General features: G+C 35.5%; 1 protein-coding gene across 1 annotated transcript in view; it reads left to right on the top strand.

Moving 5' to 3' along the window:
• Positions 1-19,222, top strand: part of ME1 (malic enzyme 1) — a 172,623-nt gene that overhangs the window by 121,613 nt on the left and 31,788 nt on the right. Inside the window, exons 7-8 of the mRNA XM_028510473.2 lie at positions 7,976-8,085; positions 19,038-19,135. Coding sequence (XP_028366274.1) covers positions 7,976-8,085; positions 19,038-19,135 — 208 coding nt within the window. The remainder of the gene's footprint in view (positions 1-7,975; positions 8,086-19,037; positions 19,136-19,222) is intronic.

The following is a 19,222-nucleotide window of genomic DNA, read 5'->3' as shown; positions in this document are numbered from 1 at the left end:
TAGAATGAATTCTTGGTAGTTTATAACCAAAGAAAGACTAATGTTTTCACCAATATCTGCCTATATACTTTCTGTAGTAAAAATATCTAATATATTGAATATACACAAATGCTAGTTTTATGACAAAATCATAAATCCCTTATTTTATCAGTACACTCTTTTTATTTTTAAATATACCGTTCACTTTATTGACTTGACCATGATGTTGGTCTTTGATGGGAGCCAGATACATAGTATTTTTTTTTTAAATTTTATTTTAATTGTTGTTGCAGTACACTTTTCTATCTTTTACTCCCATCGCAGCCCACCTATCCACATAGTAGTTTAAATACATGGGCCATCCAGGCCACTTCAGACTCAACCACTTATTAGCAGTAAGAACTCAAGCACAGCCCTTAATCTCTCTGAACTCCTTTCTTTATCTGTAAAAGGGTTAATAACAATACATGCCTAACTGGCTTACTGAGAGAATTAATTGAGATAATCCCTATACACTATGTCCAGCACTTAGTAAGTGCTAGGTATAGTTATTACTCATTGTAATAAGGTTTTTGTCTGATCAACAGTGACATGAGAGAAAATTCTTTATAATTCTTACATGTTAATTTTGTGGGTGGTATTTCTGTTAACTTTAAAACCATTTACACCCACTATTTTACATGATATTTTGATCATAAAATAGTAGGTTCTTTTCATAGTTATGTAGAATTGAATTGGCTAACTTCCTTGTGTTTCACTGCTTATAATTTCATAGTGACCAGACTGATTCAGTCTGGCACAAAATATCCCTTCCATGGCTGTCTTTTATTGTATGATGCAAGATGCTTGTATCACAAAATAAATTCAGAATGCCTCTCTAAATCTTTAGGAGTCAAATCAGAGTTAATTATCAGGTAAGAGAAAAGTCATGAATATAAAAGTGATATGTGGTATTCTTGCAGGGAATAATTTTAAAATAAGCTTTTGTAAATGATAAGGTATCTTGTACACCATTTTACTACCTATTCCTATGCCCTGATTTCACTTAGAAAACAGTATAAATTTATAGCCTAACCACACTGAGTCCTAAGCACTAAAAGCAAACCATATTGAGGGGATTTTGTCTTAACTACAGAGAAACTGTAACAAGCGCAAAACCACAGGATCAAGTAAGTGGTAGATCCAGGAATAGAACTGAGAAGGCTCTGATTCCTCCTCACATGCTGAGACCACAAGGTTCTGCTGCTTTGGGACATAATGACAGATCATCTACTGCTGCGAGACCACTTGTATATGACACAGTGGGAGCGAACCATGCGAGGGCACTGTCTAAAAGCATGAACCCTTTACTATCAAGGCCTGCGTGGAAACCAGAGATGTTAGGAAGGAGCCTTTATAAGTACCAGATGATTATTGACTGATATTTGTGTTTGAGGTAATCAGGTGCTACCACAAACTTTGTTTTTCTGCTGAGATTGTAAAAAAAAATGTAATACTTTATAACCATGGAAATGCCGATACCCATTCTTAATAACCCTTTAGTAATTTTTAATAATGATAACTAAAGAGTTACCTAGAATGACATCACATGTATATAAGGAGCATAAAATGTTTGTTCCTTTCAAAGTTGACCTCACTCTCCTATTGTACCTTAAAATTTTTTTCTTTTGCCTGTAGTTGGTTCCCAGATTACTGAAATGGTTGGTTTGAAGGGTTTGTTCTGCTATTTTTTTGCTCTTTGGGGAACCGATTTGCCAGTCTCCTCACTCAATCATGCCAGAAGTTTTTTTGCTGTTTTATATGGATGAAAATTACTTGTTTTTACTTATATTCTACTTTGCATTATATCACAGACCTTTGTAAGTTTATTTTCTTTCTTCCTGAAATATACCCTTTAGAAGTTCCTTTAGTAAAAGTCCTTTGGTATCTATTTATCTAAAGATGTTGTCATTTCAGCCCTGGCTGATGTGGCTCAGTGGATTGGGCATTGTTCTGCAAACTGGAAAGGTCACAGGTTCAATTCCTGGTAGGGGCACATGCCTGGGTTTCAGTCCAGGTTCCTGGTTGGGGGCAGGCAAGAGGCAGCCAATTGATGTTTGTCTCACACATCAGTGTTTCTGTTCTTCTCTTTGTCCCTCCTTTCCCCTTTCTCAAGTAAATAAATAAAACCTTAAAGATGTCATCATTTCAGCCTTACTCTTGGAGAATAGCTTTGCTACATACACTATTCTAGGATGACAATTATTTTGTTAGGCCTTTCAAAATATTTCACTGTCTGTAGCTTCTGTTGTTGCTATTAAATAATAAAAAAAATATCGTGAGATAATGTGTGCTCATGTGCCAGTTTTTGTACACTGAGCACTTATATGTATCATTTCACTTAATCTAAATTTATTGTAATATGCCCTTATTTTCATGTCTCCTAATGGAGGAAAAGACACACAGAACAGTTAAAGATCCAGAATGATTGAGGAAGGAGGACAGGATTTCACCCCAGTAGCTCTGACTCTAGAACCTATGTTTTTGAACAACTGCCGTAGCCAAACAAATACTTAAAGCAAATGACAGATAATAATATTGTAGTAACAATGTGTGATGCCAGGTGGGTACTTGAAATATTGGGGGGACCACTTTGTAAAGAATATGATTATCTAATCACTCTGCTGTATACCTCAACTAATACAAAACAGTATTAAAAAATAGAACGAGCGATAAATAACATTGCTAAATTTTAAAGTTATTTTAAAACTGTATTAATTATAAAAGGGAGGATTTTTTTTCTGGATAGAGAGATGAGTAGACTAATCATCACTGTTAGACTATCATTACCTAGCAGTATCAACATGCAGTGCCTGTTTTCTCATATATAGGATGAGAATAATCCTATAGTGCCTTGTAGTGTGGTTGTAAAGAATAAATGACTGTACACACACACACACACACACACAAAGTGAAAAAATACTTGTTGTGATTAGCAGTAGTAGAATAAAAGAGAAAAGTTCAGAAACTGACCTGACAGTACATCAGAATATGGTATCTTACTACAGGGGATGAGAGACAGGGTGGACTGTGGAGTAACCGGTGCTGGCGGAGTTGAGGGAATTACATCAAAAACAAATTTTGATCTTTCCTTTTGAAAAAAGTCTATATCCAAATAGTAAAAAATAATACCAGATATAGCACTTAATTATTGTCTAAATCCATGATATCATTAGAATAAAAATGATTAATATTTAAAGTGTATGTGGAAAAGACACTGGTAAGCATACCATCAAGAGTAGAAATTATAAGTAAAAAGGTGGAAATATCTGACTCCCTAAAAATTTAAAATTTCTTTTGTAAAAACAAACAGGAACTTTGTAAATGATTAATGGCACAATATACTAGAGTAAGAAATCTGTAATATATATAAAAGAAAGTTAATACCTTTAATTTGTAAAGAATTCTTAAGAAATAATAAAGGACCGTAAGAATAGAGAAATGAACCAAGTAACATATGATCTTCCAGAAAGAATGTAGATGACCAATAGACAGGGAAAAATATGCTAAGCTTCACTAATAATCAAAAAAATACAAATAAAAGTTCAGATACCAGTTTTTACTATGAATTTTATGTTATTAAAAAAGTTCATCAAGGACAAATATAATAATACACATTAGTAACCACAATGAAAGAAAAATAACTTAAATCTAAGGTGTTTCATTGGATCAGAAGGGAGACCTCATTTGTATCATGATAACAAGAAGTGATGTTTTGAGATGATCCTTGAATTATAGGCATGATATTGACAAGAGAGGAGAAATGAGGAAAAGTTACTGCTCTCTCTTCTCAGAGGTTTGGCAACAGGGTGGTGGGAGAAAGAATAATAACCATAGTTTTGGTTTTGTCATGGTTGAGGAATGTGGTTTTAAAATCAGGGAGTTCTAAGAATCCTTGGAGACAAGAAGGGATGAGTGGAGAAGGTGAAATTGAAGCAGTTAATGCAGAGAAGTAAAGTTGAAGTAATAAGGTCCTTAGAAAGATTAGAAACAAGGAAGTAAGAATACTTCTCAGAAGTAGAGAGGGGAAAATAGAAGTAAAAGTACAAAGATTTTTAAAAGTGGAGGAGAGGTGAAAAAGCTAATATTGTTCTCTCTGGATGGCATTAATTTTAGTGAGGTAGTTACTGGTAAGGGATTGAGTGCTCCTGGGATAAGGAGAATAAAAAAAAAGGTTGTAAAAGCTTCTTTGGGGTCATGTTGTGGACCAAAAAGCAATGAAAACAAGTATTGTAGGACTTGATTAAAGTCCTTGGCTGGGACTCGATAGTATGGACTTATGTGCCGTCTAAGTGGACTGAGGGGGTTATTCAGAGTGAGGGAAAACAAGGGGACAAGGGAGTCTAGGGAGACAGTCAGTGCACTGTTGAAATCACCGTCGTTGGCATTTAGAGCTGAAGCAAGACGGAATGAATGAGGAAAGGAAGGACCAAGATGAAGATATCACATGCTAGAGAAAGAATGCAACAGATGGAGGACAGGGGTAGGGACAGAGAGAGGAGTATTTCAGAATTTAAAGTCTTGGCAATAGAACTTTTAGACCATTAACTTCTTCCTCATAATTCAAATTTATTAGCTATCCTTTGCTCATATAGGAATTATTTTACTATTTGTATTTGGGCCAAAATATTTTTTACCATGAGAGTACTATTATTTTTTAATTATATAAGTTTCAGGTGTACATTATCATTAGACATTTGTGTACATTACAAAGTGATCACCTCCAAAAATCTAGTGGCCATCATTGTGCACCTGACACCCTTTATCCCTGTTACCTGCACCCCAATCCCCTTTCCCCCTGGTAACCACCTGTCTGTTCTCTGTATCTATGAGTTTGTTTGCTTTTTAAGATTACACATATGGGTGAAATCATACGGTATTTGTCTTTTTCCTTCCGACTGATTTCACTTAGCATTATATCCTCAAGGTATATCCATGTTGTTACTAATAGCAAGATTTTATTCTTTTTTATGGCTGAGTAGTATTCCACTATGTATTCCACTTTGCTCATGTATACATGAGCAAAGAATAGCTAATAACATATGAATTAAGAGGAAGAAGCTAATGGCCTAAAAGTTCTATTGCCAGATCTTAAATTCTGAAATACTCTTTTCTCTGTCTCTAGCCCCATCTTTCATCTGTTCCACTAACTCTTTCTCAGCACACAGTATCATATTTATGTATCTCACATCTTCTTTATCCATTCATCCAGTGATGGACACTTTGTTTTGTTTGGCTCTTGTAAACAATGCTGCAATAAATATGGGGGTATATATATATTTTTGAATTAGTGTTTTTACGTTCTTCAGATACATATCCAGAAGTGGAATAACTGAATATAGTTGTTCTCTTCTTAATTGTTTGAGGAATCATCATACCATTTTGCTTAGTGGCTACACTGATTTACAATCCCACCAACAGTGTACAAGGCTTCCCTTTTCTCCACAGCTTTTTGTTTATTGTCTTTTTGATGATAGCCATTCGAACAGGTATGAGGGGATATCTCACTGAGGTTTTGATTTACATCCCCCTAATGATTAGTGATGTTGAACATCTTTTCATGTGCCTATTCGTCATCTGTAAAATATTATTTCTTTTGAAGACCTAATGCACTATTGTAGAAACTCTTCTGAGCAAATAAGCAACATTACCAAAAAGACTTTGATATAAAGAAAAGGAAATGGGAAGAGGAACGTAAGAAGGAAAAAATTTTAATGCTGATGAAAAAGCTAGCAGTTTCATAGGAATTTGTTTTCTTAGGTAACTGTAGGAAATAAATATTTTTAAAGAAGGGGAGATTAAATATGAAGAAAAATTATAAGAATAATTGTGATTTACATTGGGAAATTTCTGCTTATATTTGAGAATTCAATCAAAAGAGAAAAATGTGTTAGAGTCTTAATGTAGTAACTAAGTTTTTTTAAAAAATCTTCTTTTGACTAGGCTAACATTTTTAATTTCATTAATAAAAACAATTGATACAGAAAACTTCTGTAACCTACTTAGTGCCTATGCTTTAAAAATTAAATGAAAAGAACTTGTTTTTGTTTCTTGCTAGATGGTAGAGAAATTATGCAAATCTCCCCTCCCCAGTTTACCAGTTGCTGAAGGCTTTCTTTGTGTATAAAATTGTACCTTGAGATTAAATGAGAAAATATTTATAAATCATAATAATTCAACAAGTATTTGTTGAGTACTTACAGGTATTGTGGGAATGTAGTGAATTCAATTTTGGACTTTTTAGTATGAGGTACATTCAAATAAAATAATCCAGCTGGCCATGGGATAGACAGGTCTGGGGTTCACAGGGCTAGACTGTAAATGCGTCTTTGGGAGTCAGTGTTTATAGTTGGTTAAAACCATGAGTGTGATTGTGAGTCTGTCAGGACACACACACGCACGCAGTGGAACAAGGGTGGAGTCATGGGAAACGCCAGCGTTTAAGGGCTGAGGATTCCATCAGGTAAAAGAAGAAATGATTGGAGGTCTGGGAAAAGGCCCAGAAAAATATGATATCACAGAAGTACAGGAAATAAAGTTTCAAGAAAAAAAGACAATCACCATGCAACAAAGAGTGCTAATAAATTAAGGACTGAAACAGTGTTCATTGGAGTTTTAGTCAGGAAATATTTTAACTTCAGAACAGAAATTCCAGTAGAGTCCTGAGGGCATGGGTAAACTGAGGGGACTGAGAAGTAAGAGATAGACCGTGAACCACTATTTCAAGTGCATGAAATGGAAAGGTAGAAAAATATAGGGTCAAGGGAACGTTTTCTCTTTAATGAGAGTTGCAAGTTGAATGATCATGTAAGAGGAACTTGCCCAGAAGAAGGAGCTGTAAAGTGAGAGAGGGAGCTAATTGAGAAGGCTCCATCTCCGTTGGAGTGAGAATGTGGGCACCAGCGGGAAGTCACCTAGAACCAGGAAGAGAACACCTTGTCCACTGAGGCCTGAGGAATGGAGCTAAGGGTAGAGATGCAGGGAACAGTTGAGGGAAGTCATCCTTATGCCCTTACTATTCCAGGAAGTAGGAGACAAGTGAAGAGGTCCGGATTTAAAAGGATTGAGGAAGGTTAGGGATGGCCACTGGATGTAACAGAGGTGCCAGCTGACCATGGACATGTAAAAAGACTCAAATAGGGAGGCAGTGGGGACCCTGTATTAGCAAGGATGCCTGCAGCTTTATGGCTTTCTCTGGCAATTCTCAGATACTTGGCTTATCAAGAATTTTAATTTCTCTTGCCTTGGATGGATAAGGGGGTGGATGATCATATGAATAAAGGAACAGACAAGTAAGTTAATTTCAGAAATAAAAACCTATCCTGTATAGTTCAAGGCTCAAAGCCTTTTGGTGCTTAGCCATGAATAGGAAATAAAAGCCAGAATCTTGGGCTAGAATTTTAAGGTTCCCAGCATAAAATTCTGACCTTATCTTACACTTTGTATCTCCACATTATAGCTAATACTGACTTATTTTTGAAGATTTTTTTCTTCTCTAACTTTCACCTCAGTTATTTTGCTTCTGCTATTTATTAAGCATGTAAAACCCCACATTTCAACTTTTGAAATGATAACTGTTTATTACAACTCAGTGCATTTGTTACCATAGCCAGAAGTAATATCTGCCCTCTTATCATCTATTAACTCCTGTGTATACCCCTTTTGCATTACTTTTCATTTATTTCAAAGTATTTAGTTTCCATTACATTTTAAATTCTCTGATGATAGGGGCCACATTTTTATTATTACCTGTGTATTATTTCACGATACTAACATGCTTTTTCTGTAGTAAGCCTGCACCAAATCTTTGCTGACCAGGCATTGTATCACATATTTACACCAAGTAGCAAGGTAGGACCTGTAAAAAATGTTTTGACTTTTCTCCAGGCTACTTTTAAAGATTTATTTTTAAATGTTATTTCATTAATCTCTTTTAATGTAATGTTTTATCCCATAGGTATGGCATGAATTGCCTTATCCAGTTTGAAGATTTTGCCAATAGAAATGCATTTCGTCTCCTGAGCAAGTATCAAAATCAATATTGCACATTCAATGATGATATTCAAGGTAATAAAACTTCACTGCATGTGGTTCAAGAACAGTGTGTCCTGATGGTTGCCAGGGGGAGGGGGCTGATGCGTGAAAGCAAATAAGAGGCACAAATTCCTAGGTATAAAATAACGGAATGGGGGTACAATGCAGAGCAAAGGGAAGATAGTTGGTAATAGCATAATAGCTTTCTATGGTGACAGATGGCTACTAGGCTTACTGTGGTGGCCACATTGCAAAGTATATAATGTGGAATCACTGTGTTGTACACCTGAAACTAATATTGTATACTGCTTATACTTTAATAAAAAAATTTTAAAGGAATAAGGTCTGCTAAAATTAGTTCATAATTTTACAATGATTCAAATTCAAGAAATATATGCTAAATATCAGTTAAATGCCAAAAATTACATTTGAAGATTTCATATGTTATTTTTTGTTTACTTTCTTATATTTGAGAAAAGTACTCTGTTACTTTAGAATGTACCATAAAATCTGTGAGCTAGAGAATGAGCTCCCTGAAATCTGATGAAACCCCCAGTGATTATAGGTAACCAAAAACTGAAATGTATGGAAATGTATTGTTCATTGCTTACAAATAAGAGTATATATACTTTTCTCTTTAGCCTTTATCTCAGGCATACTTTCTAAGCTTCTCCCAAGCAGAAGCTGCCTGTATACATAGTCTGCTGCTTTTTACTGCTTACCTTTGATAGACTGTAAATTCTTGGCTACCTCCTTTTGTCTATGGTACCTGTTTTTTTCCTTTAAACCCTTTTTTTAACCCTCTCTCAATCCACACCTAGCCAACTACCCTGCTCCCAAATCCAAATCCAAATGCAAAAAGAACCTCACTGCTCCTGTTCCTTTAAGGGCAGGTGGAGGGAGAAGCATAGGCAGAGGGCTTAAGGGGGACCATAATGAGTATCAGCACCTCGGAAGCTCACAAATGCTCTCCATTGCACTCACTCCAGTGGATGTTGTTTAGTGTTTACCTTACTGGAACTCTCAGCAGCACTGACGTTGTTAAGCTCACTTGCTGCCCTAGAACACTCTCTTCTACTGACTCCCTTGTCACAACACTCCGCTGCCTTTCTTTGAACCTCTCTGACTGTCCCCTTTTTTTTCCCAGGTTCATCCTTTTCTGACTGACTATTAAATGACAGAATACTTTAATACCAAGTCCCAGGCCCTTTTCTCTTTGTTCTATTCTATCTTTCTAGGTATATGTTGCATTAGCAGGTTTATATTTCTAGCCCTGATATCTTTGAATTCCAGGTCCCTACACCCATTTGGTTATTTCAGGTCTCCTCTGGGATATCTCAAAGTTATCTCATACTCAGCCTTCCCAAAGTCAAACTCTTATTTCCCCACTAAACCCGATCTTCTCCTTCTCAGTGAGTTCCTGGTATCTCTCTCTCTTCACCTCTCACCGCCAAATTCAGTTTATCACTAACCCCCCCTGATTTTTCTGGTGAAAGTCTGTCCCTTTCATAGATTTCTTTCATTACCCTAATGTAAATTACTATCATTTCTCCTAAGCAATGGATATTTTCCTAAGAAATCTTTCTACATTTACTTTTGCTTCCCTTCCTCGGTGTTATCTGCATACATTCTCTACAGTTTACCAGGGGCTGAGGATTTAGTGATAAACAAACCAACATTTTCTTTTTGTTATGAACAGCTGGTCACCTCATTTCTCCCTAGAATACTTTAATTTCAGTTTGGATAAAGATGAAAACCATCAATATGGCCCAGAATGCATAGTCTGATCCCTACCTCCCTCTCCAACCTCTTTGTTTTTGCCGTTCCAGCCATAACATCCTTTTTCAGATCCAGAAATGAGTCGGGCTTCTTCTTATTGCAGTGTCTGCACAAATGCTGATCTCTCTTCCCAGAATATTCTCGCCTCTGCCCCCTGCTCTTTAAATTTCATCTGAAGCATAACCTTCCTCCGACAATTCTTCCAGATAACTGTGTTTAGCTCAAATCCATCGACTATGGGCTCTCATTACACTGTTTATTTTTCCCTTGTGGCAGTAGGAGTGTTATGTATTTATGGAATTTAAAAATGAATATCTTCCTCTTTACTAAATTTTAAGTTCCATGAAAGGCAAGGGACATGTTTTACTCATCGTTATATCCTTAGCCATTAACACAGTGCCTAGTCCATGGAAGTGCTTAATGCTAATGGAATGAATGGATGCAGTATGGCCAAAGCAGGGGTTGGCAAACTACAGCCTATGGGCCAAATTCAGCCCACTGTCTGTTTTTTGTAAAGTTTTATTGCAACGTAGTTATGCCCATTTGTTCATGCATCATTTATGATTGCTTTTGTGCTGAACAGCAGAGTTAGGTCTGGGACAGATTCCATATGACCACAAACCCTAAAATATTTATTATCTCACCATGTACAGAAAGAGTTTGCCTATCTCTAGTCTAAGGGACTGAGTTTAAAAGAGTTGGTGAGAGTCGAAATAGGAGTTAGGTTGGCTAAGGTAGGTTTGCATTTGGAGAAAATGCTCACGTTGTTTTCAATGTGGAGAAGAGATTGAGTAGGAGCAAATGTAAAGTATGTTTTTATAATCCAGATACATGATGATGGTACCTTGTTGTGGGAAAATGCCAGTGAAGGTAGGAATAGATGATTGGTTGTTGATGATGTTGAGGAAATAGTCAAGGATGGAGCATAGGTTTCTGTCTTGACGAACTGGTAGAATGGCAGGTCAGTAACTGAGAATGAGAAAAATGAGAGACATTGTAATGTGTAGATGGTAAGACCTTGGACAGACTGATTTGCTTTGCCTCTTACTAGCTGCAGACTTTGATAAATTTACTTGTCTCTCTGACTTTTAGTTTTCTTATCTATGGCAGAAAGTTACATAATATCTTTTTTTGTTTTCTTTGAAATAAGAGGTAGGATCAGGAGTTTGATGAGAATAAAGGAGGTCTGAAAGACCTGCTAGAGAGAACTAGAGAGCTGCTGACTATGAATCACAAAAGGGTTCAGTAATCCTGGGTGTTGAGGATCCAGTTGAACTTGAATATCACAAACATATCATGGCACCAGGCTGAGCAGCTTGAGCTCAAGAGTATAGGAATAAGCAGGGCTGAGATGGTCAGTTGGACGTATCAAGGCTGGATGTTTTACTGTACTTGTCCAAAGAAAGAGCAGTGGGATAAGAGCCAAGGTTAAAGTGGTTGCCATAGCACTAACCTGGACAGGGAAGGAATTAGACATAAAAGGACAGAGAGATAGGGTAAAATGGCCTAGACTGTCCCATTAGTTAAATAATAGTTATAATGGGGGTAACTGAATAAAGAACTGGAAAGATAGGAGATTATAGACCATGAGTGAAGCATGCTAATGTAGTACTTCCAAGAAGGATTGGATATAAGTGATGGTAAGCATCAAGATGAAACTGAGTGGGAAGGTTGCCACAGTAGCACAGATGGATGCCATTGGAAATGAGGCAGTCAAAGAAAAGTTTGAATGTAAAATAGGGAAGATAATGTTTCTCTTATAGATTTTATATTGAGGACAAAATAATTATTTCTGAAAATATCCTATCAATTAAACTGTATTTTATAAATATAATTTGAATGGAAACTATAATACAAAATGGGTAAGAGTACAAATTTAAAAAAATCACTATGCTAAAGTTCTTTAGTATGACATAATTATGAATATATAATGTGTTTAGAAACAGTGAGTCTGGCCCTGGCCAATGTGGCTCAGTTGGTGGCTCTGTTGCCCTGTAGTCACAGGTTCAATTCCCCATTAGGGCACATACCCAGTGTGTGGGTTCTAGTCCCAGGTGGGGCACATACAATAAGGCAGTAGATTGGAGTTTCTCTCTCTCACATTGATGTTTCTTTCTCTCTCTGGTTTTGTAAAAAAAAATTCAATGGCAAAATGTCCTTGGGTGAGGAAATAAACAAATAATCAAATAAACACAATGAGTATCTTTATACCTTTGAAGCACACTGAAGCACACCAAAGTAATTGGTCAATCTTTCTTCTCCTCAAATCCTTTGTGATGTTGGTTGTATTGTCACATTAGTACCATTTTCATGGCAAAGATCCCACATAATTTGAACTTTGTTTTCTTCTTTTTTGTATTAAACCTCTTCTTGAATATTTATTCATAAGAGGTGAATATTTGGAGGACATCAGAAAGGAAATACAAACCATCTAATTTTAATTAGATGGTTACCCTAACTTGAAGATACAATGTATGTGTATAGTGATAGAGTATCTTTGGTGCTACAAACATAAGCTGTGTAACTCAGTGTCTCAAAGTCACATAGTAGTAATTCACTTTGCAGTGGTCCCTAAAATAGCCACCAATTAACTGTTGAACAAACCTGTACTGTCCTTTTCTAAATAGTCTATATCTTTTGAATTTGTAGGTCCCACAGAAATGTTCATATAGAAGTTAAAAACCAGTGTTACATAATTTTGAATCATTATGCAGAATTAATAGACATCAAAGAAAAAGAATGCTAAATTCCAAGCATCAGACAAAATTAACAGTTATGAATTAGGGTAAGAATTCCTATCAACTAAGGAGAGAATTTAGACGTCAAGGCCTGGGCTGCATCGAGTTAGTCAGGAGCACAAGAAATCAGAGACAGATGCCAAGGCAAGGCCGAGAGCCTGCGGGGCTTCCCTGAGGACCCACAGCAGAATGTTCTGTTCAGCAGGTCACCAGTGGAGGCATTCAGCAACTGGTTTTTCACTCCCACTAATCCGCCATAAAATATAATCTGCACATACATAGTCTATTTATTTTCATATAGGAGTCTTAGAGTATTATTACCTTAGCCAACAAAAAGAACGATTTGAGAAAAATGAATCTAATCTCTGATGAAAGAAAACTTTGGCAAGTTATTAGATTTCTGACTAGAAATGACCAAACCATTTTGTGCATTTCTCCATACCCAAAATAGTGTCATTAATGACACATTTTCCCCATATGTTTCCATTTTACCTTTTTAACCTTATGTTTTTACCATTTTGCCCACAAGTGTAATAGTTTCCCCACTGTGGGCATAGAAATTTCCTTCCAGTGCCAACAAAAATAATTATGTAACTATTACAGTCTTACCGTGTAAATAAATGTTTTTACTCTGTAGCCTTGGGGAAATTTTCTTATTTTCTTTTTTTCTTTTTAACAGTGTGTTATTTAAAGATAATATTTTATGAAAATATTTGATTTTAAAAATACTTAAAATTCTACTCTATTAACAATCTAAAATCATCTTAAATGATAGAAATTTTGGTTAAACATTTATTTAAACCTTAATGCATTCTAATTATAAATTGTTTTTCACTGAAAAACAGTGTGCATTAAATCTATTAAGAAATTGGGCATTTAATGAAATAACCTGGAGACCATCAAACTTTAGCAAATTCACCAAAAGAGTAGGTCTTACCTCTGGTCATTTAAAATCAACTGCAAAAAGAGGTTTTTATCCCCCTCTTAATAGCCTCTTTGGCTCCTAGTTTAATTGTTAAAATTTTTTAAAATAAGGTAAATGTATACTAATTTTATACAAAATGCTTTGATAATTGAAAAGATAAAAATCAGACACGATCAAACAGATCAAACAGATATTTTACAAAAGAATGAATACCATTGCCTAGAAAACATATTTTAAAGTTTAACCATACCACTAACTTTTAAAAAAGCATATGAAACAGCAGAAGCTGGTATTCTTTATCAAGCTGGCAAAGATTTTTATTATCATCCCAACTGTTAATGATGTTTTTAAGGAAATGAGCACTCTCATACATTCAAGATAGAAATATAAATTACTAGAACTCCTAGAGAAGCAACTTGTGTCAAAAACCTTGAAAACATTCAGATCTTTTATCCAATAATTCTGTTTTTAGCAATTTATACTGAACAAGTAAAGATGTGTGAAACAAATGTACAAGGATATTATTTATCTATTTTAAATATTTTTTCATTTTTAAAACAGATATAATTGACATGGGACACTGTATTGGTTATAGTTGTATAACATAATGATTTGGTATATGTATATACTGCAAAATGATTACCACAATAAATTTAGTTAACATCTATCACCACACAGAGTTACAATTTTTTTCTTTAAGATTTACTCTCAACAACTTTCAAATACAGTATTGTTAGCTATAGTCACCATGTTATGTACTATGTCCCAGGACTTAATTGTCATAAAACTGGAAGTTTGTATATTTTGACCCTCTTCACTCATTTAGCCCACCCTCCACCCCCAGCCTGTGGCAACCCCAGTCTGTTCTCTGTATCCATGAGTTTGGATTTTTGTTTTAGATTCAACAGATAAGTGACATCATACAGTATTTGTGTTTCTCTCTCTGGTATATTTCACTTAGCATAGTGCTCTCAAGGTTCGTCCCTGTTGTCACAAATAGTATGATTTTTTTCTTTCTTGTTGCTGAGTAATATTTCATTGTCGCACATAGTGTTTTCTTGTCCGCTCATCCACTCGTGGGCAGTTATGTTGTGTCCATATCTTGGCAATTGTAAATAATGCTTCAGTGAGCATGGAGGTGGCAGATATTTTATTTTTAAGACAGCGATTTCATTTTCTTCAGATAAATGTCTAGAAGTAGAATTGCTGGATCACAGGGTTGTTCTTTTTTAATTTTTTCAAGGGACCTCCATATTGTTTTCCATAGTCAGCCTCCCAGTTTATGTTCATGCCAACAGCACACAAGGGTTCCCTTTCCTCTGCATCCATGCCAGTGCTTGCTATCTCCTACCTTTTCGATCATAGCCATACGAATAGTGTGAGGTGATACTTCATCGTGGTTTTTTTCTTGCATTCCCCTGATGATTAGTGATGTTGAGCACCTGTTCACATACCTGTTGGCCATTAGTATATCTTCTTTGGAAAAATGTTCAGATAAGCATGTTTATTGTAATCTTATTTTTGATACAAAAAAATAGAATAATCTAAATATCCAGAAATAAAGGTTTGGATAAATAAATGATCATATATCTATACTATGGAATATTATATGAAATATTTAAAAATAATTGATATAATGAGATAATCATAAGATAGTTTTAAGTGATGAAAATATATTAAAGTGGTAAGCATGGCTTGAGATATTTTTAATAAAATTCTCTTGAATTTGCATACATTAGGTATAGAAAAAATTATGAGAATATACATCAAAGATTTTGGTGTCCTAATTTGTCCAGTTACCACCAGCCCTATAACTCAAATCAATTCCTCCCACTGCCCTCTGGATTTAGAATCTTTCAGCAATAACTTGGTACCTATAATAAGTTATAATGATATGTAGTTACATAACTATGTGTAGTTACTATGAATATGTAGCAGAAAGCACTATGTGATCTCATCCTGACACTTCCCAGCTGCACATCACTTTACATTCTAATAAGCTGTTTTTGCTTCAGCAACACTGTAATACTTACAGTTTCACTGTTTTCTACGTTCCCTGTCATTTTACATTTTGGGAGTACACAAATGGAGCTTGTATTCTAGAACTTTACCATAAGGTGAGTTGGTTGAGCTATTTCCTCAAGGAATCCTCCTTGTCAGTCTGGTTCTTTTCTCTTAACACTGCTCAGATTCCATAGAACAGATTTTTCCAAGTTCTCTTCTGATATTAACTTTCTGTTAGGATTAGCTTCCTGCCATTGTTCTTTGAGCCAAGTGGGAGAAGAATGGGGGGGTCTCCATATTGTTTGTAAACTTTCAGTTAATCTTGTTTACAAGTGTGGCATCATTGCACACAATTATTCCTGGTGTTTTATAGCCCAGAGACCCTCTCTCGAAAATAAATTTTGAGTTTTTCTCTAGATCTCAGTGTGGGTGCATCAGTGGTGTGCTAGAGGGACAGGGAAGGATATCTGGGGTATGAATACTTAATAGATTTTTGACTAGCCTCCTGTTATTAGCCTCTTCTTCACCACCACCCCCACCCCTTCCTGAAGTACTTGGTGCCTCCTGTACCTAGGCCTTTTGAGGCTTTTGCTTGCTTCTTGGAATTCCCCATGACTGGCCAAGAATCCAGCTTTTCAAGTCTACTAAGTCAGTTGCCATTTGCCCATCTGCCCTCTAGCTCCTAAAATTTTAATGCTATTTTCTTCTGGTCTCCTTGATTTGAAAAAAAAAAAATCTCCTTTTTGTTGTTTTAGTAGAGTTTGTTGGGAAGAAAAAAAGCGATATTATGTGTTTGGTCTCTCATTTTTAACACTGATTCCTGCCTCCATGTCTTTGCACATGCTTCCTGTGCAGGACAATGTGCCCTGCTATCCGAGGTCCAGGGCCTCCCACACTAGCCCTTCAGTCTGTGCTCAAGGAATGCACTCTGAATGCCTGGGCCCTGCCTAAACCGATGTACTCCTCCCTCTGCTGCTTCTAGTCCCTGTACTTTACCTGGTCTATTTATTCATTAGCACATGAGGAGTACAATTATTGGATTACATGTCAGCGTCTTTACTGGCTACTTATAGTAATTATAATCAGACTAATAAATTATTGTCTTAGTAGGGATCATTTTTTGATAAAAGATAAGACTGACATTTAATAACCATAGCAAAAACACAGCATAACTAACTGGTGATTCATTTTAATGTTAATGTTGTATTATACACAAATACAAATAGATGTTTCTAAAGTTTTAAGAAGACAATCTCTTCAGTAGCTTACAATGTTAAGCACTAAGTATTCTTTAAAACACAGTGATAGTACAAAGACAAACATTAGCCCTTGTTTCTCTGATTGACTAAAAGTTTAGTTGTCAATCTCAAAACCAAAGTTATTTTGGAATAATTTAGTGTGAAAACTCACATTATTATGAAATATCACACTTACTCCTTGACTGCATTGTCACATTTACTCCTTGACTGCACTGACATTTAAATCAGAGTTATGCCAGAAGGTCAGACCAGGCCATGTATGAGAATCGTGTTTAAGTATCTTTCAGGTAGTGAGAAAAATATCTGACTTTATTCTTTAATACTTTGTGTTTTAAAAATTTATTGTTGTTCAGATTATAGTTGTTCTGCCTTTTTCCCCTTGCTTCACCCCTATGAAGGTACTTACATTTAGGTGTTTGATTATATCCTCAGAAAATATTATAGACTATACATTTAAATATAAGGCTCTGATATCCAGTGTAGACAGAGGCTTATTTTGTCTTAACTGGGATATGTGTGAACTTAAAACATTTTGAGCTATAATACAGAATGATCTAGCATAGCCATATAAAAATCAGTTTCCATATGTAAATAGGAGCTTTCAGAATATTTTATTGTCTATTCTTGTATGCACAGTTCTATTTAAAGTCAGAACAGTAATACAAGCAGAGATTGCTGATGATACTCCAACTTTGACTCTTCAGCGGGTCAATCTCGTGGTGCTGGTAGAGTCTCAGAGTTGGACGGGAACTTAGAGTCCCTCAAATCCAAACTTCTGGCCAAGTTACTTCAAAAAAGTCCGAAATAGAGATGGCTTGAGATATATTTGTAAATAAATACTTATTAGTGACTAGATACCTGTATGTCTCTAGTTAAAATTCTTTTTTTCATATATTTAACAATTGTAGTGAATATGTATAGATGTATGAGACAAATACCATTCTAATATTGCCCTGGTATCTTCCCTACAAAGATCAGCCATATATTTAAACAGACTTTCATTTTAAATAATCTATAGAAGAGCAGCTTTTGCACAAAGTATGACTTACTGTAGTTCATAATTTATTGCAATGGTGACTCAAAATTGCAAGCAAATGCTTGCATTTGCAAAATGAGTTTGACCAAAAAACATGTAAACATACAGGTCTTCAGTAATTATAACTTATTGTGACCTTACTTATGACTACAAAATTCTATAAGAAAGAAACTAATAACCAAAAGATTAAAAAGAGCAAATATACTGTTTTGGTGTTTGACATGCGTAACACTTCATCATCGTGCCATTTGTCAGGCCTGTTCCAATCTATGGGGTGGTTGTAATTTAACTGAATGTGAGTTTAAAGTTTAACTAGGCTTTATTACCCAGCTGAGTGATCTAGGAGTCATTGTAGGTAGACTGTCACTTTAGAAGAGTCAAATGTAGACACAGCTGGAAAGTACTGCAAGAAACTGCAAGATTTTATTTCAGACATGAACCATAAAGAAGTTGAACTATGTAATTATGTTCAAAGCAAAAGAACTGCTCTGTGATTTGTGGAAGCTTATATGGCAAAGTAATAAAATTAGAACTGGTGAAGTTTCTAGGACTGAGAGGAAAACTCAACTTTTATCCTAAATAAATTTTACATTAATTTTGTCCAGCACCTTTGGGATGCCCCAATGATTATCATAGGTAAGAAGCCAATTAAAGAATGCTGCAACATCAGATTTTTAAATTACTATTAACTGTTAATTTTTCAAATTGAAAGTTAAAACGTTAAATGCCAAATTACTCAAAACATCATTACCACCAATGTTACTATCAACAAGCACTTACTGTGTGCCTACTTTGTGTAAGGGGATTGGTAATAGATCTCAGAGCCCCAAGAATAATTAGGTAGAAGAATCTAATAGCATTTAGTACTCTTATCTCATTTAGTACAACTATTTTGCAGATAGGGAAACTGATGTACAAAATAAAATTTTAAAGTAATTCAAGTAGTAAACAGGTTGAGCTGGAATTGACAGCAAAATCCAAACCCATGCTCTTACTCATTGCATCACTGAATTAAGTCACAGAATCTTCTTTTTGCGAAGTTTCAAGAGTATATGAAAATATTGAAGTCAATAGCCTGAGAATTTCACCTCATTTGCAAGGATGGGATCAGACAGCCATACGTTCCTTTTTTGTACCAGTTAACCTGTTATTTAATGATTTCAAGGTGTCAGTAAAGACTTGAGGCTCAGAAATGGGCAGCATCTGTGTGAGGATTACTCAAGGACAAATGTTACTTCTTTTAGGAACAGCATCTGTTGCAGTCGCAGGTGTCCTTGCAGCTCTTCGCATAACCAAGAACAAACTGTCTGATCAAACGGTACTATTCCAAGGAGCTGGAGAGGTACCTGCCTTACATAACCCTTATGTCCTCCTAAACTAATGAGCATATAATACATTTTAATTATTCATTAACTTGAAGTTTGAGATA

The sequence above is a fragment of the Phyllostomus discolor genome, chromosome 4 (genome assembly GCF_004126475.2).
Source record: "Phyllostomus discolor isolate MPI-MPIP mPhyDis1 chromosome 4, mPhyDis1.pri.v3, whole genome shotgun sequence".
Taxonomy (NCBI): domain Eukaryota; kingdom Metazoa; phylum Chordata; class Mammalia; order Chiroptera; family Phyllostomidae; genus Phyllostomus; species Phyllostomus discolor.
This window is presented reverse-complemented; position numbering and strand designations above follow the sequence as displayed.